The sequence below is a fragment of the Hemiscyllium ocellatum genome, chromosome 9 (assembly GCF_020745735.1).
Source record: "Hemiscyllium ocellatum isolate sHemOce1 chromosome 9, sHemOce1.pat.X.cur, whole genome shotgun sequence".
Classification (NCBI taxonomy): Eukaryota; Metazoa; Chordata; class Chondrichthyes; order Orectolobiformes; family Hemiscylliidae; genus Hemiscyllium; species Hemiscyllium ocellatum.
The window spans coordinates 74,296,059-74,319,484 of NC_083409.1; the positions used below are offsets into that span (position 1 = coordinate 74,296,059).

The 23,426-nt window shown below is 38.0% G+C and overlaps 1 protein-coding gene across 5 annotated transcripts in view; it reads right to left on the reverse strand.

Moving 5' to 3' along the window:
- Positions 1 to 462: 462 nt before the first annotated feature.
- The window catches only part of LOC132818770 (fizzy-related protein homolog), a 49,437-nt gene continuing 26,473 nt past the window's right edge, over positions 463 to 23,426 (reverse strand). For all 5 annotated transcript variants that reach the window (XM_060829843.1, XM_060829842.1, XM_060829845.1 and 2 more), the window contains 10 exons: positions 17,538 to 17,665; positions 16,513 to 16,595; positions 13,721 to 13,904; positions 11,677 to 11,742; positions 9,087 to 9,189; positions 6,929 to 7,113; positions 6,329 to 6,562; positions 4,515 to 4,619; positions 2,606 to 2,698; positions 463 to 1,096 (listed from right to left, as the gene is read on the reverse strand). In XM_060829843.1, the coding sequence (XP_060685826.1) occupies positions 1,055 to 1,096; positions 2,606 to 2,698; positions 4,515 to 4,619; positions 6,329 to 6,562; positions 6,929 to 7,113; positions 9,087 to 9,189; positions 11,677 to 11,742; positions 13,721 to 13,904; positions 16,513 to 16,595; positions 17,538 to 17,665 (1,223 nt within the window). In that variant the 3' untranslated portion in view covers positions 463 to 1,054. The remainder of the gene's footprint in view (positions 1,097 to 2,605; positions 2,699 to 4,514; positions 4,620 to 6,328; positions 6,563 to 6,928; positions 7,114 to 9,086; positions 9,190 to 11,676; positions 11,743 to 13,720; positions 13,905 to 16,512; positions 16,596 to 17,537; positions 17,666 to 23,426) is intronic.

Genomic DNA, 23,426 nt, shown 5'->3' on the forward strand with positions numbered 1-23,426 from the left:
GCTTAATAATATACAGTAGACCATTTGGTACTGAGATGAAGATAATTTTCTTCCGCATGAAAATGTGAACACACACCCTCCGTAGGCAGAGAATGTCGTGGAACAACACCAATTTTGTTTTAAAACACAACTTTGGCTTTCTTCCATCACCTCATACTGGGTTACATGGTTCTCTTAAAAGGGGAAAGAACAAGATGTTTATCTGTGCCAATTTATAGCATGGTGAATGAGTGTGCGGGTTAGAAGAACAGTTTGTATACAAGTCAACCTAACTGCCTAACTATGTCCAATGCATACAATATAAACAATGGTTCTAATGAATTTCTTCAGTAACACAGTGAAACCTGTGTAAAAGTAAACCAACACACTGATTCAGTTCAACTACAGCCAGCTACAAATTGCCAATTCTGTTCACTGAACCAGTGAGGATTTAATAAATGAAAATTAAAACTTCCATGTTAAATATGAATTTTAATTATGGCTCCCATTTGTAATGACTTTTCTCAATGAACAAGTTTCATAAGTGCAAGGTAAATTGCAGAAATTTAAACTTCTCAGCTCTAGAAGCAAATACTGAAATGATTCCATAGAATGGGGGTGGATAATTTCTAAAAAAAAGTACCTTCCTTTTCAGATATCCAAGACACACTATGTAAATACTTTTCATGTTTTTTTTTCTATAAAAGACTTAGGAGGACTTCTGGATCTATTCCCACACTCCAGTTCCATGCAAACATTAAGACAGCATCAAGGGTCATCCTCAGTCCAATAAATAGCTTCTGTACATATTGTACAATAGATACATTATAAAGTAAACTTTCTCCTTTTACTCCACACTCCTTTTGCATTTCTTTCATCCATCTTGGTGTTGAGATGAATTAGTAATGTCCCAACAATCTTCTGTCCAATTAACCTCAAAACTTAGTAAATGAAAGTGCATTGACCACTTGAACAAAAACAGTGAAGAGGAGGTTATGTTTGTTCTGGTGAACTTTACTGCTGATTGTGTTGAGGGAATCCGTCTCATAAGAAACACCTGTTCTTCTTGGCAGTTTTACCGTATCCTTGTAAAAAGGTTAAGGACAGATTTGGATTCCTAAAAGAAAAATACATTTAGTTCCATTCATATCCATAAATCTCAAATAACCATTAGATTAATAAGTTACTCTTAACGAAGATGTTTTGAGAAAATCAAAACAGTTCAATTACTGATTTGGTTTTCATAGTACCAAAAATATATATTTTATATAATTCATTTACTGTGATAAACCTCCTGAGGTGTTTCACAGAGGTATTAATATGGGTCCCTTTGTTCAGCATAACCAGTAAGAGTAATGCCAAGCTTGTTCAGAAAGGAACGTGTTTTAACTGAGGAAAAGGAGATGAAAGTTAAGGGAGAGGAAAGTTAAGGGACAACCCAAAGCATGGTGGCCTAAAGGGGACACAAAAGTCCAGAGTTGCAGGCATGTGGAATTGAGGATTGTAGAAAGCTAAAAGCTGTAGGAAGGGGCAAACGATGAGATTCCATAAAGGATGCAGAAGTCAAGGGATAATAACTGAGGTTTTGAAGTTAGAGAAGAACACCAAGATGGTAGTTAAGATGCTAGGGTGGGTGGGCAGCAGTTTGTTGGAGTACAGGGACTAAAACAGCACGTTGAAAATCATGGAGAAGATATGATAAGAAAATAGGAAGAAAACATTAATTTCGGGCAGTGGCAGGGTGGTTTGGTGAAACAGAAAGAGATGACTGGGTCAACGAATACAATTAAGATTGAAGCCATATACAAAAAAAATTAACTTGTGCTTCTCATAGGCAATTGTGGAATGCAGTCACTAGCAGCCAGAAGCAGCTAGGCTCATCTTTAATTTCCTCACAGGAAAGAAGCCACAACTCAATTGAACAGTGCCACAAACGGAGCTTAACGGTCTGCTTTGATGCACTGGTTTAGAATCTCATGCGAAAGTCCAAGTCCTGTCTGCCCTTCTGGGTAAGCCATGAAAATCCCATTAAAAAAAAACTTTGAAAAGTAGAGCAATTCTCGGTTGTGAAAGCCAAGAAAGCCTCAAATATTCATGTAAATTATCTAGTCATTTATTATATTGCTGGTTCTGAATCCTTGCTGCCTGGAAATCTGCTGCATATTTTCCTAATGTGTGATTACACTTCAGTATTTACTTCACTGATTCCAAAAGAATAGGAGATCACCAGTACAGCAGTTGGCGTAAAAACAGCAGCAACTCACAAACTATTTTGACAATAAGTTCTACTGGATTAAGTTTTCTTGATAAACTTAACATTTCTTTAGCTTAATCTTACTTTAGCCAAATGAACTGTGATACTATGTCACCAGAAGTTTGGTGATGTTTCTGTGCTGTCTTATTCTCTTGCAAAATGTAACTACAAAAACTGTACCTCAGCCAGTTCAGGACATAGAATTTGAAATCACTTCTGATATGATGATTATTAGGCAATGTGGCATTATATGATTGACTGCCAAACAAAAATTGTTACTTTCATGGGAATTATAACTACATACACTAATGTTTAAGTTGACCATAATGTTTACAAACAACTCTGCCAGAAAATAGTTGGCGAACTTCATACCTTAGTTGAACGAGTTTTACTGAAAACATTCCAAAACCGTAGAGTTTCATCACCTGCTCCTGTCACTATTGCCTCTCCGTCAGGTGATATAGCCTAAAGAGCGTGAAAGAGAAAGAATCAACTCATGAATAGACAGGATCTACCTGTATGTGTGTGCACGTAAGAGGGAGATGTAGATGGCTTGAATTTATTAGTTTATTGATATGTATCTGGAGTCGCAATACGGTAAAGAAAACTAGTAACTATTTCAAAATACAATGGGCATGTAATACTCCACAATGTAACTGGCTGGAGACTAGCAAGTTTCCTTCAAAATTTCAGAGACATTGCATCTTGGAGTTCTCTTCATCTGTTGGGTGTTGATTAAAGTTAAAAGTAAGTTTGCCAGCCAAAGTAAAATTCTCCTGTAAAAAAGAATGTACTAGTGGTAATTAATAGTAGTATTTTAAAGACATTCTTCCTGAACCTGTCAAAGGTGCAAGGTTAAAATGATAACTTTGTTGTTCCTGGCAACCTAAACATTTATTCTATCAAAATTCTTCAATTTTAAAAGTATTCCCTTATTGGTCCCGGCTGAAATTGGTACAAATCTATTTTTATTTTAAATTTGTACTGTGTCTCTTTTTTTAAAAAATAAAAATGGCTCTGTCTTATCCATTCATACTTTTAAGGAATGATATGCTGAACCAACCAGGTTCCACATCAAGAAGTTATCTGCAATGTCCTGCCCAACATTTATTTCCTCAAAACAGGTTATCTGGTCATTCTCATGTTGCTGCTTGTGGAAGTTTACTGTGCACAGTGTGGGTTTACCTACAGCACATGGAGTACAGTGGTTCAAAAAGGCAGTACACCACCATCTTCTCAAGGGCAACCAAGGGGGAGCAGGTAAATAAAAAATTCAGCTGTGTTTTTTGGATGATACAATTACCCATACCAACATTAAATCAATAAAATAATTTATACAAGAAATGCAATAAATATATATGGAATAAAAGCTGACTAACATTTTTCAGATGTTTAATCATGACTAATCTTGCAATTATCTGAAAGCCCTGTCAGAGATAGATCTAGCACTGAACCCTGAGGTACACTACTTATAGTGCTTCTCCAATTCATGTATCATTCAGTTAATCAATACTTACTTAGAAACAAAATTAATTTGACTAGGTTGGTTTCAAAGATAGAAGCTAATACTAGATTAGTGGCTAATTGGAAAAAAGTGTAATTTTGTCATTCTAAAAGAAAAATAAGCATCTGTTTGCAGTTTGAGACAGAGTAGGTAAACTTCAATTTATTTTAATGTTCAAGTCATTGTCTCACTGTCTGCTTTAGAACCTTCAGTTCCTTGATTGAGAGTGCCACCTGCTGGCTGATATTCAAAAATTCACATTAAGGCACCTGCCCTGAATCTCAAATCAGTATGTAGCATAACTTAAGAATTTCCAAAACAATGTTTGGAACATATCCCAGCAAAACACAAAGATCTGTAAACATTAAAGTAATCAGAAAAGTCCCATATGAAGTTGATGGATTTTTTTCTACATTATAGCCTATCATATTTTGAATTCTACTTGGTTTAGAGTATTAGAGAAGGGCTAGGGAAGTTTAAATAGTTGACTATTCATTTTCCACTACTCAGGTAAAATATAAATAAATCATGCTAAAATCTCAGTAGCCCTGTAGTCTGGTAGGACTATGGTGACTTACTTTACTATTCCAGATTCTTTGAATTTAAATTCCTCCAACTACTGTGGTAGGACTTGGATTAATGTCTCCCAAAGCATTAGTCTGGACATCTGGAGGACACTTTTAGTTATAACTTTCTGTAACATGTCAGTGATGATAGCATTGAAGTAAACTATACCAGTGATAAGCTAGCAACCAGTCACAAAAACAAAGTTCTTACCAGGTAGAGCACTCTATATGAATGCCCTGTCAGTTTGGCAACCTGTGTTAAGGATGGGTACTTCCACACTAAAATCTGATTCTGTGAATAGCCATGTGTACTAACCTGTAAAACAAAGCCAAATTTAAAAAAAAACTTCCAACAAATTTTAATGAGGTTTTATTTAACTTCACTCAGAGTTGGGACATGCTTTTATTTAAAAAAGACAAAATGGAACAAATTCAAATCCAGCAAGTTAACACAAAGCTGTGAATTCTTTTTCAATTAATAATATATTGTTGACACTCTGGTCACCAGCTCCAATAGCAACATCAGTTCCACTATTGTATCCTAGATCAGCATTTCCCTGACATTAATATCATATTGAATCATGAACTTTCCTAACCAATAACATGGCTATAAAAGTGGACACTTCAATTCTTGGAGAACTTCATTAATGCCAAACAAAGCACTGAAAATAAAACAGCTTATTTAATCAAAAACAAATATAAGTTAGTCATTGAAGATTGGAAACAAATGCTACAAGTATTTACTTCCTATCAATCTTCACAAATGTGAAGCAATAACGTTTAAAGAAAAGCAAAACAAAACATTTGCCAACACGCTTCAGGGAGGAGAGATTGATGCTGAGCAATAGGAAAATAAATCACTACGAGAATGATCAAAAACATAACCCGGTTTAAAGAGTAACAGGAAGTTGGAGGAGACTGAAGAAATTGTTTAATTGTGTATAGTGGAGTTTCTAAAGGCTTTCGCACTCGGTAGAATGGGAGCTGTGAGTGGAGTTGGAGGGCAGGGGGGCTTGAAGAGTGAAAACTGGAGTAGGATGAAGGAGTAGCATGGTGTGATGTCACAGAGGAGGATTTGAATTAAATCAGGGACTGGGAAGGATTTAAATGGTGATGTGGGAGGGGTGTAGTTACATTTAGAGGCAGTTCAGAGGAGGTTTACTAAATTGATTTACAGATGAATAGCCTGCTTTATGAAAGATTGAGCAATTTAGGGCCGATGCTCTGGAGTTTATTCCCAATTTGTAAATTGGGTCAGAAGGGATCAACAGTAAGAAAGTGACTAGATTGCCACTTAGGAAACATAATTAAGTTGGATTATGGATGCAAAACCAGATCAAAAAGATAATTAGAGATCCTGAAGGAGCATATTCAATAATGCACCTGATAGGTCATGTATTGCTGGTCCTGCACAAATATCTTCAAATAGAACAGTCTATGAACCTGCAGCCAGATCAAGCACTTCTGTTATAATCAGGTAACATGAGGAGATGCGCATTGTTCTGCAGGGCTACTTTTAGCAGCTAGACATCCTTTGTTTTAAATAATATTTTAAATCATAGTCTCGCTTCATACTTTTATTTTTAAGTCAGAAAGAGAGAATTTGAAGAAAATACATTTTTTTAAAAAAAAACCTAATTCTGAAATCCAAGGACAATCTCTGATAATGTCCTAAATTTTGTCAATGTGGTTGGTTAAAGTTACTAATCATCACATCTCACCAGCGCTGCTGCAAAAGTAAGGAACAGAGGTGGCCCTTGTTAGGGAAGTATTAACAAGTTAGTGCATCAACATTCCTAGGTTAAACAGGAGTACAGAACATGCTAATCAAATCTGTTTAAAAGATTCAGAAGTCTCTTCACATATGACTACCTTGTACTTGGTGAACTTTGCACAAGACAGCTAGTCCCTGGGTAATCACATTCCTTTATCTAATCAGCTTCAAACTGGAAAAGGTAGCTAAAATCCATTACTTGGCAAAATAAAAATTCCCTTTCTTCACAGGGTTTAACGTTAAAAGCTCACCAGTTCATTTGCATGCTTAGACCAGGCAAGATTGCAGACTTGAGAGCCTGTGTCGACACACTGCAGAGGCTGGCATGTCAGTGTGTTCCAGAAACGGATGCAGCGATCAGCAGTGCCCCCGCCTGATGCCAGAAGGCCGTGCTGATGAGGGGACCAGGCAATGGCCTTTACAGCTGCTAAATGTTCTGTGTATTGCTGGACGGGGCTCAAACTGGAATTATTCCATACAAAGAGCTGAAAGAAAAATAAAATCCAGTTGTAAAATAAACCAAGAAAAAAAAAATTGATATTCAGCAATAACTGTGACATGACAAAAGCTTCTTAAAGCACTATATTAGTAATCTGACCATAGTATAAAGGGAATTTTAAATAAAAACAAAAAAAATTCCATCGCCCTCCATTTGCTCATATTTAAGCAGCTATATTAAGAGTGATAATGGGAGAAGACAAATATCACAAGGCTATTTCAGATGTCCAATCTTTGCAATGCTGTCTCCTTACTCCTGGGTGTTTGTGCAAATTCTTACTACAATTGTCTTGTGCTCACTAGACAAAACTAAACCCTAGATTTTGGGCACCACTGGAACGGATGTCAGGTACCTTGTTATCGTTGCCCCCTGAAGCTAAGTGCTGGTGATCAGGAGACCACTTTAAACCACAGACTTCCTGCCTGTGGCCCTGCAATCGCCGTTCCATCTGAAGTGGGGGTGTTCTCACATCTCTCTGTAGAATGAGACGGTCCCGACTTCCTGACGAGAGTTGATCAGCATTCCAGGCCAAAGCCCCTAGACATCAGGCAACACAGTAAGACTACTTTTTTAAAAAAAAAATGTAGCTACTTTAGTCTCTTCCCTCTTCTTTCAAAACTGTTGTGAAACCTATAGCAATAATGACCTTATTTACTCAGTCATCATCTTCTAATTGATCCACTACCAACCAGCTTAAAATAAATGAACATATAAAATGTTTAAAGTTTATAGCAGACATGTTTAATGTGGTTAATATATTATCAACTCAACAATAAATCTGGGTAACACTGCTACAATTTTATGTGGAGATGCCGGTTTTGGACTGGAGTGTGCAAAGCTAAAAAAAAAAAATCACACAACACCAGGTTGTGGACTATAACCTGGTGTTGTGTGATTTTTAACATTTTTATTTAACATGGTGTACATGAAACAAATGTATGTTATTCAATAACATTATGTAAATGTATTTTTTACCTTAGTTATTTAATAGTAAGCCTGTGCTCTTGAAAACACAGTCTCACAAAGACACAATGGGTGCATCAATAATCAAAGTTCATTATTTAAGCAAACAGTTCTACTCAAAGGCAAGGTCCAAATTTTGTAAGATTCTACCATAAAACCCCAAATGCAGAGAATTGGAAAATACAATTCTTATCCAAATGGTTGCCTCAGAATGTATTAACTTTTACCCTTATACCAAAGTGAAATAATATCGGATGCGTCCAAAGGAATCAGCAATTTATTCCAGGGCAGTTCATTCTTAATTCCTGTATGTGTTGGGCATATCCCCAAAGAAGTAGTGAGCTGGAGATAGTGAGGATTGCAGATGCTGGGAAGTCAGAGTCGATAAAATGTGGAGCTGGAAAAAGGACAGCAGGTCAAGTAGCATCAAAAGAGCAGGGGAGTCAATGTTTCCGGCAAGACCCTTCATCAAAAGTGAGCTGAGGAATCGGTTGGTTACCTTTGCACATTTCCTAACTTTGCAGAGACACCTAAATACTCCTATAATTATAATAATGCAAGTAATGACTTGCGCTGTGCAAATAATTACATTATGTACACATTCAATGAACTGAACTGTACATTCAATGGCTTCAGTAGGGCCATCTTTGATTAATGCTGCTAGTAGACCAGTAATTTTTGCTTAAATATCCTGGACTTTTCAGAAAATGGTACATAGCACAAACCGTTTGCACAATATATTATCACATATTGGTTGTTTATCTTTTTTTCTGCCAAGGTTATGTGAAACATACGATACAAACTGTTTCAATGTGGGGTATTGTCTACCCTGAGTTTGAAACCTATGCAGCTAGCTGTTTAGGAACAGGAGTGCTCATGCACTGAATCATACCTGATCTGTATCTCAACTTCATTACACCTACCACACTGGATCTGTAACTCTTAATATTCTTGTCGAACAAAAAATTATGCATCGCCATTTTGAAAGATTTAATTGACATCAGGAGTTTTTAGGAAAACAGCTCCAGATTTGTGCAGCTTCCTGACATTGTCTCAGAACAGCTGAACTCAAATTTAACTGCTAGTAAAACAACATGCTTGTATCGGATCATAAGTACAAACATCTTAAAACTCAATCAAAATGTGTTCACATTAGGAATCTTCAAAATAGTTATATTATTTTATATGACGAATAAACCAGCAGTTTATAATAAACTTCTCAGTTATGGTTTTATTTAAAAATATGTCCTCCTGCACTGTTTAAAAATGCCTCTTCTGTGAATCCTAATTATAATCTAATCCTGAAACTAGGTGGCAAATCTATGGAAGTCAGCCACAGAAAGCTATGGAGGTCAGCCATTGAGTGTCTTAAGACAGAGATAAAAAGGTTCTCGAATAGTAAGTGAATAAAAGGTTATGGGGAGAAGGAAGGAGAATGGGGATGAGAAACATTCGCCATGATTGAATGGCAAAGCAAACTCTATGGGCTGATTGTTTAATTCCACTCCTTTATCTTATGGTCTTATTATCTTTATAGCAATACTTACCAACTCTAGCGGAATGTCCATCAAGAGAGCTCAGCTTCTTCCCAGCTGCTGCATCCCAGATCTGTACATATCCTTTATGGGTACCCACGGCTACAAAATTCCCCTGTATATATTAAAAGATTGATTGCGTTAAGTTATTGAGGCTATTCCTATAGAACTAGGAGAAAGTGAGGACTGCAGATGCTGGAGTACCAGAGTTGAAAATTGTGGTGCTGGAAATGTGGTGCCTGGCCTGCTGTGTTTTTCCAGCATCACATTTTATTACTATAGAACCTCCTGCATGTAGAACATCTTGTTTTTATGTTATGCGTTGAACATAATAAAACATGCCAAAAGCACGTAAATCGATGTCCAACTCCCACAGTAGATCAATGGTGCAGTTCCCTCTTGGAATGCTCAGAGCAGAAGCCTGGGGTTAAAACCTGCTTCAGAACTTCCTCCTGCCCTAACCTTCAAACTGTGCCACCCTACAAAAGAGTGGAGACTGAGAAAAGAATGAAGTCAACTTGCACCTCTTCATACTAGTCAAGATCTCTAGAAGAAGATAGTCAAGTCAGAAATGCTTATATTAGTTGGAAGTTATATCCAAGCTATCCCTTATCACCCCAGTATTTAAGTTGTCCTACTGTAGTTAGGCAGGTGGTAAGATCGCATCATTCTTTAGACACATACTGTATACACTTGAGTAACAGTCGATCTCATGTAAAAGCTGACCCCCTATTTTTGGTCAAATGACCTGGAATTTTCCATATATCTCGTAAAAGTCAACCCTAGTTCTTCAGATAACAGATCAAAGTTTATGAGTCAGTGTGCCAGCCGTCATGTCCTTCTCCAGCTTTCCAGTCTGCAGTTTGTTACGCTCCACTCCGGTCTTCCAGTCCACTGGCTGTTAGTTCTGGTCCAGGTTTTGAGAATTACTATAAATTTGTTATTTTTCTTTATTCCTTAGAGATCAGTTGGGCTTCTGCTAATGATACGGTATGAATTTTGGATATGAATTTCATCCCCTCAAAAATAGTATCCATGTAATAGTTGACCCCATAAATTTAATCTTAAAAGGTAATCAAAAAAATTCGACTATTACTCAAGTATATATGGTAATTGTCTTTCTCATACCAATTTGTACTTTTCCAGTATTTTGCCTTTAAACTTACAAGTTCTTAGAATTTGTGGTTTTGCTTTTCTTTAAAGTCAATTCCTGTTGAATTGTTTCATATGGCTTCATTCAAATAAATATCAGGTCATAAAACAGAAATGAGTAATTTTCTCCCTAATCACTCACTCTCCCCAGTCGAGTGGGTAACATTTCAGCTAACAATCATCATTTTGCAAAGATTATAGATTAGGAATGCTACAGCCCATTTACTCCACTTAAATACACGAAATACTGAATTGAGCAAGATTCACAAGGAATAGCATTAATAGGAGTCTTTGAGGAAAACAATTAAGAAATATTTCAAAGTAAATCTGAATGAATTTTAACACATTCATTAAAATATTGGAAAGACTGAAACCACTGTCTTTTGTTCCCCATTCCAAACTCTACTTCCAACTCATATGTACTCCTGGCTGGTCACCAACATTTTACTATAGTTCCCCTCCCTTAAATATGACTTCATATAAAACTCTCCTTCCCATTTCTTAATTCACACCAATTCCCATTCACCCATCACGTTTGTGCTCATTGGCCTACATTGACTTTTGGGCAAGCAACATCTTGATTTTAAAAATCTTATCCTTGTTTTCAAATCGATCTATTAAACCCCACTTCTCACCATCTCCAATATCCTCTAGCCCCATAACCCACCAGAATATCTGTGCTCCTCAAATCATGCCCACTTGTTCATTCTCGATTTTAATTAATCCACCATTGGCTGCTACATCTCAAGTTGCCTAGTTCCCAAGCTCTGGGATTTCTCCCAAAACCTTTGTATTTTTAGCTCACATTTCACTTTTATTACACTCCTTAAAATCTACTACGACTTTGCTTCTGGTCACCTGACCTAATATTCCCTTGCGTGGCTTAGTGACATCTTCATTATAGCGTAAAGCACCTTGGATGTTTTAGTACTTTCAAGGTTATAGATGAAAAGAAAAACAATATCCAATGAAACCTTATTGATTTCATTGAATTTTTGATTAATGAACCAAAAAGGAAATAAAAGCATCAGATAATCACCATGATATTTGATTACACTCACCCTTTACATTAGGGCCCGGGTGTCCTTGGAGAAGGAGCTTGCAGTCTCCACCAACACCCTGGAGTTGTTCAGGGAGAGGTGGGAGCCGCAGGGAGTGGAGTGCATTATTTCCCCCTCCAACTCTATTTTGATTTAATCCCTGGCCTCGCTTCACTGTTTGATCACACAGCATTGCCCTCTTGTGAAGGGCACTGCTTGTCACTGGCCACTCAGGTGTTTTCCTATCTTCCTGGTGATGGAAATTGAATAAAGATTCAATTGTGTCTCACCTTGTGTCTCTCACTGTGTCTCACAACTGCACACACACAGCATGGGTGCTGGGGAAATATAAGCAGTTAGGCGATAGTGTGGGGGTTAATATATTAAAAAATGAAAAAAATTACACTCACTCTCTCATTCCAACAAACAGATGTAACAGAATCACCATCAATGGAGAGATCACACAGCCTTGTGACCTAGAAAGAAAAAAAATACATAAAACACTGCAAAATGTGCTTCTTTAAAGTGGTTTAATGCCTGAATAAAGCACCACATTTTTTCCCCAATTTAACGCTAAGAGAAATGAAACCATCATACACAGTATAAACCGACATGCACGAAGATGCTGCAACAAATGAAGTGTCAATTGGTTTCTCAGAGATGAATAATGTTTAGGGTCCTTCTCCACTCATATGCTTTTGCAGAAAATCAGTTTCAAATAACCAAACCCATTTTGTTAGTTGAATGCCTGCCAAAAGCATTCTGAAGGACACATTCAATTGAAAGTAAACCTCCCTCACAAAGTTAACATATCACAAACAGCTGAAATTCCCTGCTTTTCTCTTAAAATCTAAAAAAATAATTAAAAGTCAGAAATGTTTATAAGACAAATTAGTGACAAAATAGGACAGTTCAGGATCTAGCCTCGTAATTCAGATATTGGGAGTGCTTTCAGAAGTTGAAGCACAGTTCCCATGAAAATTCAGTCATGATGCACGAGACCCTGATTCAAACATAACATCAAAAGGAAGAAAAAAATCAGTTTAACAATACTGTGTGTTTTATTTCTGTATTTATGAAGTGATTGTTGGATTAGTTCTGATTGTTGGATTAGTTCTGAACAAAAGCCTAATCAAATTAAAACTTCTTTTACTGGTTTCTATGTTCTTATAATGTATTAATCAATTCTGAATTCCAAAGTCCAACAAAAGAATGGCATCATTTTCTTTATCATTCCTTCCTCTAACTTCTCTCAAATGACCCAGCTAAGATTGAGACCTCAAAGCAAGGTGAAATCAAGGAGGTAAGTTGGAATATTAACACTGCAGGCCTATTAAAAAAGGTGAGGATTTCCTTTTATATATGGAAGCAAAATTTACTTTAAATTTATAAACACAAGTGTAGATTTCCCTATCCCCACACATCTCCCATCCTTTCTACAAGGTCTGTTTATGATTGTAGGTAGACAGATACTGGGTGTCTCCCAGTGCCTTCCACATGAATTTTTTTTTCCCGTATGAGTTTAACCATTAAACAGTGGCAAACACATAACTGATAGCTCCAATCCTGTTGCCATGCAATACTGGCCAACATGTCGATCCAGCAGGGATTGAGGGCGGAAGCGGTGGCTGATTTTTCCCCCAACTCATGCCCTTCCCACCAATGGCCCAGGATAGGACCTCGATTGCAATAGAGGCAACAGACTGAATTTTGGAGCATGTTCATCTGCACTGTTTGGGATTACATTATATTCTCTTGGCAATAAGGGCAGGCCAGTTTACAGGGTTTAAAGTAGATACTGCATCCCAAACAGGTAAATAGACACTTCTTTTTCCCTAGGATAGGGGATCCAGAACTAGAGGGTATAGGTTTAGGATGAGAGGGGAAAAAATTAAAAGGAACCTAAGGGGCAACTTTTTCATGCAGAGGGTGGTACATGTATGGATTGAACTGCTAGAGGATGTGAAGGAGGCTGGTACAATGATAATATTTTAAAAAGCATCTGGATAGGTATATGAATAGGAAGAGTTTAGAGGGATAGATAGATTTTGAGATACAGCAAAGTGGGAAGTTAAAGGAATAAAGATTCCTGTACATTTACACTATAGAGACACAGCTGGGTTCTAAGAAATGGGAAAGCTGGGAGGTTCTCTCGCCATACATTGGAATGGATTCTAAAAGCCCACAAAATCATGCAGACATTGGAGTCTTAATGCTACAGAGAAAAGCATCAAATGCATAACACCGTTGCAATTAAAAAATAACTTCTACCACTTAGTATGGATATAAAAATTTTTGCTAATACCCTGTGCAAGTGGTCAAGCTTTACTCAGTGACCTGCATCTGTCAAAATGAACAGGGTCTCAAGTGAAACATAAAAAGGAGCTAACAGACTAAATTTTCAACAGAAAATGTAATGAGTTAGAACTATCATGGTAGTACACAGTACCTTACCTGACTGGTACACGCACTCCATAAGTAAACACAAGCACCAAGACCAACGCTTAGAACATTTGCTGCTGACCAATCCACTAGATTGAGGTAAAAATCATCCTGCAGTTCTGGAGCATCCAGAACTTTAAAAGGAATCTTTGAAATTTTTCTTGTTGGTTTCCGTGGCGACCTCAACAACTTTTGACTGTTCAAATGGTAATAAGAAAGTTATATCAGTAATTAGTTGATAAGGTTATAGTGTGACAATGTTATAAAATCTGCATATGACAAATAAATTCTGCCTTATTTCAGACTAGACTCTCAATTTGGGAATGTAAAATACAATTTTAAATAGGCATCTCAGTCTCAATTTTTTTAAAAACTGTGCCATATGTTGCAGTTTTTTGCCATAACACTAAACTTAAGGGGGAGTCCATCACTGTTTTATAACATATTTATTTCGGAATTGCTTTATGAATTGGAGAACATATTATTTTTCAATGAGGGTTACATTAATGTAACTTGACAACAGGTCATAGAGATGTACAGCATGGAAACAGACCCCTCGGCCCAACCCATCTATGCCGACCAGATATTCCAACTCAATCTAGTCTCACCTGCCAGCACCCGGCCCATATCTCTCCAAACCCTTCCTATTCATATACCCATCTAAATGCCTCTTAAATGTTGCAATTATACCAGCCTCCACCACATCCTCTGGCAGCTCATTCCATACATGTATCACCCTCTGTGTGAAAAAGTTGCCCCTTAGGTCTCTTTTATATCTTTCCCCTCTCACCCTAAACCTATGCCCTCTAGGTCTGGACTATATAGTATTTGTCAATCAGGAATTGGAATGGAAGGATGAACTCAAGAAAACTATTATCACCAAGGAAGTTGCACTAAACAAACAAATTAAAACAGTGGAAAGATAAATCCCTGGTCCTTGTGCCTTTCATCCAAGGGCTTTGAAGGAAGTGGTTAGTGAGGTAATACATGCTTTGGTTTTAAATTTTTCAAAATTCACTGGATTCAGGGTAAATTCAATTATAATGGAAAGTAGCTAATGTAATTCCTTTATTAATAAAGGAAATGGAGACAGAAAACAGAAAACTATAGACCAGTTGGCTGGACACCTGTCACATGGAAACGTCAGAAACTATTATTAAAAGGATGTCATAACAGAGCACTTTGTTAAATTTAAGGTATCCAGGCAGAATTAATGTGTTTTTGTGAATGAGAAATCATGTTTAACCAATTATTGGAATTCTTTGAAGAAATAACATATCTTATGGATAAAGGAGCCAGTGGATGCACTAACATGTTCAGAAGACATTTGATAAAGTGCTACAACATTGGTCAATGTGGAAAATAATAGCCCATGGCATAGGGTTTGATGCATTGGTACAGGTATATGTTTGGCTAATTTACAGGAAACTGTAGGTATAAATTGGGTATTCTCTGGTTGGCAATACAGAACAAATGGTGTGCCACGGGATTAGTGCTGAACCTCAAATCTTTACAACTTATAAATTATTTGGATGAGGTGATTGAAACTCGGTACAGCAAGTAATTAGAAAAAGGTAACAGAAAGTTACAGTTTATCACAAGGGGAAATGAATACAAAAAATAAGAAGTTTATGCTTTCATAATACAGGTCATGAGATCAAATCTAAAGTACTATGTAACCTAACATTGTTGGAAAATTTTGGAATCAATTAAGGAAGTAATAACAGGACATTTGTAAAATCATAATCTAACAAAACAGGAGGCATGGTTTCGCGAAAGGGAAATTGTGTTTGATTAATTTATTAGAATTTTTCAAGGAAGTCTCAACCAGGGTGGGTGGAGCAGGACCAGTAAATGTGTTGTATTTGGATTTCCAGAAGGTGTTCAACAAGGTACCTCACAAAAGGGGGGAGTCCTAAGAGCCAGTGTTGGAGGTAGCATACTGACATGGATAGAAAATTGGCTCATGGATAGGAAATTGAGTGGGGATAAGGGGCTCTCTTACAGGCTAGCACCCAATGACCCAGTGGGGTTCACTGGCCTCAGTGAAGACATTGTAGTCAAATTTGGAGAGGACAAAAAAAATCAGTGGAAAGACAAGTTACTAGAGGGATGAAAAACCCTTTACAGGGAGATACTGATAGGTTCAGCAAGTGGACAAAAAATTGACAAATTGAATATAAATATGGGAAAATGTGAAGTTAATAATTTTGGAAGGGACAACAAAAGAATAGAGTATTATTTAAATACAGAAAATCAACAGAAAGCTGAAAGACAAAAGGAACTTGGGGGTACAAGAAACACAAAGCCAGCACACAGATGCAGCAGGTGATCGGGAAGGCTAATGGAATGTTGGTCCTTGTTTCAAAGGGGTTGGAATACAAGAATCGGGAAGTTTTACTGCAACTGTACAAGGTGCCGGTAAGACCTCATCTGGAGAATACTATGAGCAGCTTTGGAAAGATTTAAGGAAAGAAATCATTTCACTGGAGGTGGTTCAGAGAAAAGGAGAGGACTTGGGGGGTACAGTGAGAGAGCGACTCACTGAGATCTTTGTAGAGAGAGGAGGAGAACTTCTTCATAATTATTTAGATTTGTAGGCCAGAAAACCATCAGCATTTTACACCAATGCTGCCTCACTGCTAAAATGATCTAAAAATCCATCAAGTATGCCCTGAACAAATATTTTAAAAGCGTTATATGAGTGCAAGTGCAAAATGTCCCAGTGAAGCATCAAGATCTTTCACCTTCCATTCAATAAAAAAAAACTTAACAATGGCGATTATCCTGGTGAAACAAATTACCTTTTATTGCTTACGGGGGACAATGAATATGGAGAAATCTCATTTCCACTTTCAGTAGTGGACCTCTTTGTGCTCAAGGCATACTGCAAACAAGACAACACAAAAACAATGAAACAATTATGCAGTTAAGTTGCATTTTGTCACAATAAAAAAAATCTAATGAAGAGAAATAAAATGCTAACAAATGAAATTGCTGTACAGAATAGGTTTAAAGCAACAAAATATTTGCTGAATTTAACCCTCAGTAGTTTTAGTTTTGTGCTAAAATATGACACACCTTTGTTAATAAACTGTCAAGACAAAGTCAAGTAGTATCTGACCACTGTCTTTGGTCAAATGAATCTTTAGCACCTTAACACAAATCAATAGTTATTTTATTGTTTTTGAATAAACAGATTCACTTGCTTGCAAGCAGTGCCCTAAAAACAACTCTTCAAATCAAAAACACAAAGCAATACAAGAAAAGAAGAATGCCAAGGATCCTTAGCATCCACCTGACTTTGGGAACATGTTGTCTGAAGCATAGCATCTCCACCAATGGGGCGCTCCCTCTGTACCATACCAATACACCAGCCTGGACTGCATTCAAGTCTTTGAACAAGGTTTGAACCCACATCTTAGAAGTAAAGAAAGAAGAAGCATGCATGAAGGGCTTTTGCCCAAAATGTCCATTTCGCTGCTCATTGGATGCTGCCTGAACTGCTGTGCTCTTCCAGCACCACTGATCCAGAATGCAGCAGATCATATCTATTTGCCGGTGTTGTACCTAACGTTATTGTAACTGAAAGGCTCCCAAATAAAAGAAAGTTTTTTTTATCCTAGCAGCAAATTGGATGAGGGAAAAGAGGCCACAGAACTAAACCACATATCAAGTCCCAAGTGTGGACAGACCTCCCATGGTCAAGTTGGTGATACAACTCAGAAAAAAACAAGAACAGCTGAGGATGTGGGTGGTTGACTACAGACAGAACAACCCACCCATAAAAACTACATTATTGAGCAGATTCTCTGCACTGGGTACTTACTCTGAATAAATTCCTTCGCTCCTGCATTGGCATCTGGAATCTCCGATCTTCAGTCTGAGGATCGCTCACTTTCTCAATGCCTGCTCCCAATAGCTCATTCTTCAGTAAGGCAGCATATGCTACACCATCTGTTAGTGGATAGAACAAACCCTATTATAATAAGACAATTGTATCATTCCAGATCACTGCAACTCATTCACCACCTGAAATCAACAACTAAAATGAACTGAGGATATCTTCTCTGACAGCGAAATGCTACAACTAAAAGGAGGCTCTGTGCTCTGTCAATTTTGGTGGACATACAGTCACAATGCAGCTTGAATCCAAAAACCTTTCAAACAGGTAGCAAGAAAGAAATTTCTACTCCAGGCTTGAGATTCATTCTTATAATAGAGATTCTTGAATGTTGGCAAGGTTGGTAACCTTCCTTGTAGAGAATAGGCTGTAAATCGCTGCAAAGTTACAAGGCAATGCTTCCAAAATCATCTGTAACCAGAGAAAAGAGCTAACGTTTCGAGTCTAACTGATCCTTTGTCAAAGAGTCAGTTAGACTCAAAATGTCAGCCCTTTTCTCTCCTTACAGATGATGCCAGACCTGCTGGGATTTTCCAGCATTTTCTCTTTTGGTTTCAGATTCCAGCATCCACAGTAATTTGCTTTTATCCCTTGCTTCCAAAATCATGTTGCTCTTTGAATCACTGCTGGGTCTTTCAATACTTTAAGAGGATAAATAGTCAGTTGGAAGAAAATAGAGGATACTGAAAGGAATAACACCTCTGTTGTGATCAAAACATTTTTGAGGGAGAGTTTCAAATTAAAAATGGGGACATGTACAATGAACAGAGCGTACTGATGTTTCCACTAATAATATCCTGTTTAACAAATTACAAAAGTGATTAGTGTTTTGTTGGTGAGCAACTTCAGACAAACAGGAGAATAAATGAGAATTAAGCATTAAATTACAAAACTTCAATGTAGCACCCAGCTACTGCAGGCTCTTTTTTTGCACATTCTGTCCTTCTTAATAAAAAGTCTCAGGCCTATCGATTGTTGTAAATTTTCAGTCTGTCTTAGCTACCTTTTAAATAAATAGAACTAATGAATTTAAAAAGTGTCCAACATTTAAAAGGTGGACCTTGTGCTACATAATGTCCAGTCAATACCATAGAATAACTCAGGACATGACTAGACTGGTGCAAAGTCTAATATATTCAGTTAATTTGTAGTACAGGCATCAAGTGAGTGCACAGTGTAATAGTTATAAAAACAACAGCAATCTTTCAAGTTGTTCCAATTACAGCTCAACTTAAAGACAACTGACTCCAGATTTATCCTCAAAAACAAATTATAAAGGCAGGCCAAAGGTTACTTTTTTGCAAAAGACACCTAGATTTTCTGGATGGTCAACAATGAGGAAAAAGATCTGTGATTACAGGAGGATACAGACATATTGGTCAGATGGACAGATCAATGGCAGGTGGAATTTACCCCTGATAAATCAGGGTTAAGACAGATAAGACAGATCCCAGAAGGCAGCAAAACAGATTAATTAGTTAAAGTGGCATATGGGACACTGGTCTTCATCAGTCATGGCATAAATTATGAGAGCAGAGAAGCTATGTTGGAATTGTACAGGACTTTGGTCAGGCCATGTCTGGAGTGTTGTGCGTGGTTCTGGTCGCCACACTATTGGAATGAACCACACTGGAGAGGGTGCAGAGGAAATTCACCAAGATGTTGCCTGGGATAGAGCATTTTAGCTATGAAGAGAAGTTGGATAAGTTGGAGTTATTTTCTTTAGACGGACAGGCGACTTGATTGAGGAGTGTAAGATAATGAAGGGCATAGATAGAGTGGATAGAAAGCAGCTATTCCCCTTAGTTGAAGGGAATAACAAGGCAGCATAATTTTAAGTTGGAAGGCAGGAGGTTCAGAGGGGAATTGGAAAATCTTTTCACCCAGAGTGGTGAATTGAATTGAATTGAATTTATTGTCATGTGTATAGAGGCACAGTGAAAAGTTTTGCCTTGTGAGTAAAACAAAAACACAGGTACAGGCAAATGTTAAGAGTTTGTGAGTCCATTCAGTATTCTAACAACAGTAGGGTAGAAACTGTTTCAAAACCGGCTGGTGCGTGTTCAGGCTTCTGTTCCTTCTCCCCAATGGTAGAGGTTGTAGAAAAACTTTGCCAGAGTGGGATTGATCTTTGAGGATGCTGGTGGCCTCTCCTTTGTAGCAGGCCTGGTAGATGGATTCTATAGATGGGAGGTTGGCCTTTGGTGGTTGTCCAGACCGAGTTCACCACTCTCTGTAACCATTTCTGAATGGTACAGTTGCCGTACCAGGTAGTGATGCATCCAGACAGAATGCTCTCGATGGCGCATCTATAAAAGTTGGCAAGGTATATGCCATCATGCCAAATTTCTTCAGCTGTCTGAGGAAGAGGAGACATTGTTGAGCCTTTGTAACCAGTGCATCGACATGAAGAGTCCAAGGAAACTTGTTGTGGATGACCGCGCCCAGGAGTTTCACATTCTCCACTTGTTCCACCTCTGTGCTGTAAATGTGTAGGGGGGCATGAGTAACATTGCACCGAAAGTCAATAATGAGTTCCTTGGTTTTGCCGGCATTGAGAGCTAGGTTGTTCTCAGTGCACCATTTTTCCAGGTCTTCCACCTCCCATTTATAGTCTGTTTCATCACCATCGGAGATTTGACAGACCAAAGTGGTATCATCAGCGAACCTGTAAATGGCATTAGTCTGGTATTTTGCGACACAGTCCTTGGTATACAGAGACCTCAGTAGAGGGCTGAGTATGCACCCCTGGGGGGCTCCAGTGTTGAGTGCTAGTGAGGATGAAATATTGTCCCCAGTCTTCACTGATTGTGGCCTGTGGTTCAGGAAACCAAGGATCCAGTTGCAGACAGTGGGGCTTAGTCAGAAATCAGTACATTTAGGGGTCAGTCAGAAGGCTTGAACTGTAGTCAATGAGTAGGATTCTTATGTAGCTGTTCTTGGTGTCAAGATGTTCTAGGGAGGAGTGAACAGCGAATGATATGGCATCTGACGTGGATCTGTTGGTCAAATTGGAGTGGGTCAAGAGTAGTGGAGAGTCTGGAGTTGATTAATGCCATGATCAGCCTTTCAAAGCACTTCGTGATCCACCAAAGTTAGGGTCACCGGGCAGTAGTCATTGAGACATGCTGCGTGAGCCTTCTTAGGCGCAGGGATGATGTTGGCCCCCTTGAAACAGGCAGGGATAGTGGCCTACTGCAGGGAGAGGTTGAAGATGTCCGAGAAGACCTCTGCCATTTGATCTGTGCATGCTCTGAGTCCACAGCCTGGTACTCGGTCTGGTCCCATCGCTTTCCTTGGATTCACATGAAGGAAAACTGATCTGACCTCTGATGCAGTGACTGTTGGGATAGGTTCGTCAGGACTTGTCTGAATAGATGTTACCTCTCTGCCAAAATTCTGCACAAAGTGAGCATAGAAGGTTTTGAGATGATCTGGCAGGGATATCATCTGCTATCTTGCACGGTCTCTTTTTAGAACCCGAGATGTCATTCAGTCCTTACCATAGTCGCCATGTGTCTGTCTGGGTCTCTGGTTTGGATTGATAGTGATCCTTGGCTGTCTTAATGGCTCTCTGAAGGTCATACTTGGATTCTTTATATTTGAGTGGGTCTCCTGATCTGAAGGCCTCGTGCCTGGTTTTTAGCAGGTTCTGTATGTCCTGATTCATCCAGGGTTTCCCCTGGATGTACTTATTCATCTAGAATACACAGTCTGGGAGCGTAGTTGAGATGGGAAACCTCACAACCATTAAAAAGTTATTTGGATGTGCACTTGAAGTGGCAGAACATTTAAGTCTTTAGGCCAATTACTGGAAAGTGGAACTTGTGTAACTTTAAAGCAGTTTTTTGTCAATGGGCCAAAGGGCCTCTTCTGTACTGTATGATTCTATAATTCTGCCCTTTGAACTAGCATCGTATTTAAGGTGAACCAGACCACAGTGCTTACCATCTCTGGACATCAAACATCCTTAGACCAGTCTGTCTAGTTCAAATACGTATTATGCATAAGTATGTTGTTAACAAATAAGCTTTTTCAGTGGCTACAATAAGAATTTTAAAATTATGAATCCACTTTTATTTAGATCACACCAGTTAAATACCGATAATATAAAAGAACTGCAGATGCCCAAAGTCTGAAACAAAAACAGAAATTGCTATCTATTTGGTAGCATCTGTGGAGAAAAAGCAAAGTTAACTTTTCAAGTCCATTACCCTTCTTCAAGTGCAATTAATTGTTAAATACTTTCTGCGGCAAAATGTAGCAGTATGGGCTGAACAAAGAACTGCAACAAAAACATCCACTGCACAAGATGTTGCAAAGTGAAGGGCAAGGGAAATCAGTGCAGGCTTTGGGTGGGGGATAAGAAGTGAGGAATTTCTGCAAAAGAAACACTATCAGAGTATTTGCTGCAACTGTAGGGAGGGTGGGAAGCATGGACAGATTATACAGTTCTTACCACATCAATCAGAAAATTCTCAAGCCATACATTTCACTAAACCATGTCATGCTGATAGCAATAATTTTGTGCAAAACATGATCCTAAGAAGAGCAACAAGATGAAAGATCACTCAGATATCCTTTGGTCATTTGTTAAGGACAGAACATTTGACAAAATGCAATCACAGCTCCTTGTTCTTGAATATTAGAAACTTCACGGGAATCTTGGGCAAGAAAAAAAAAACTTTACTCAAAATACACTGGTACATTGAAATTTTATAACAGACAAATGAGATTGTAGGTTCTGGATTAGTGAGGCTGGAAAAGCATCCGAGGAGCAGTAAAATCGATGTTTTGGGCAAAAGCCCTTCATCAGGAATACGGGTAGAGAGCCTGAAAAGGGTGGAGAGATAAGTGGAGAGATTGTACAGTAGCCCAGAATAAATAAGACTTGCCTAATTTCATAGCAAATCAGGACAAAAATTGACAAAAAGAAATCAGTGAAATGTTACCAACACAACAGTCCCAGCAAAAAGTTGGGACTAGTTGATGGATTAGTAATAAGAGTTCATTGCAACTGAAGGGATATACACCACAAAAGTAAAACAGTGAGGAAACACTCAAGCTGTTTTATTTCCTAAAGATGCCTTAATTCACAATATATCACTGTTTATGAGTATTGCCAGTTCTAATGACCAATGGATGAGATTAAATTTACAGAACTTTGAATCCCTAATCAGGTGGATCAGTGGAAAGGTTCCTGACAGGAAAAATCTCATGAAACAAACAGTCACAGGACAATATGGATAGTGTTTACCACAATCAGAGAGCACCTTGTGACTCGTGGGAGAGAGAAAGAAGAGGCAACTATTTGCAGCATCAAATGACTAAATAACAGTAAAGTAGAATAGTACATGATTCACAGCTCGAAGAAAAACATTATTTTGCACAAAAACAAAATTCCCAGCAATGAGATTTATTAATAAAAAGTGTACCTTAGAAATATTGTTGATCAAAACGAAAGAAACATATCTAAGACCATTGTTTTGTTCTGTTATCAAATGTTAATCTCCTGCCTTTTTCCCATACCCCTGCACACTACTTCTATCCAAAGCTCTCTTGAATGGCTCAATTGAACCTGCCTTCACCACATTGCAAAGCAGCACATTCCACACCTTAACTACTCACTGTGTGAAGATGTCTTTTCTTAAATTACCCTTGCTTTATTTACAATTCACTTCAAATCTATGCCCTTTTATTCTTTTTTCTCCTTTACAAGAGGGAAACAGGTTCTCCCTATCTGCTCTCTACAGCCCACTTATCATTTTGAAAATGTCTACAAAATCTCCTCTCAGCCTCTCATGCCAAGGAGAA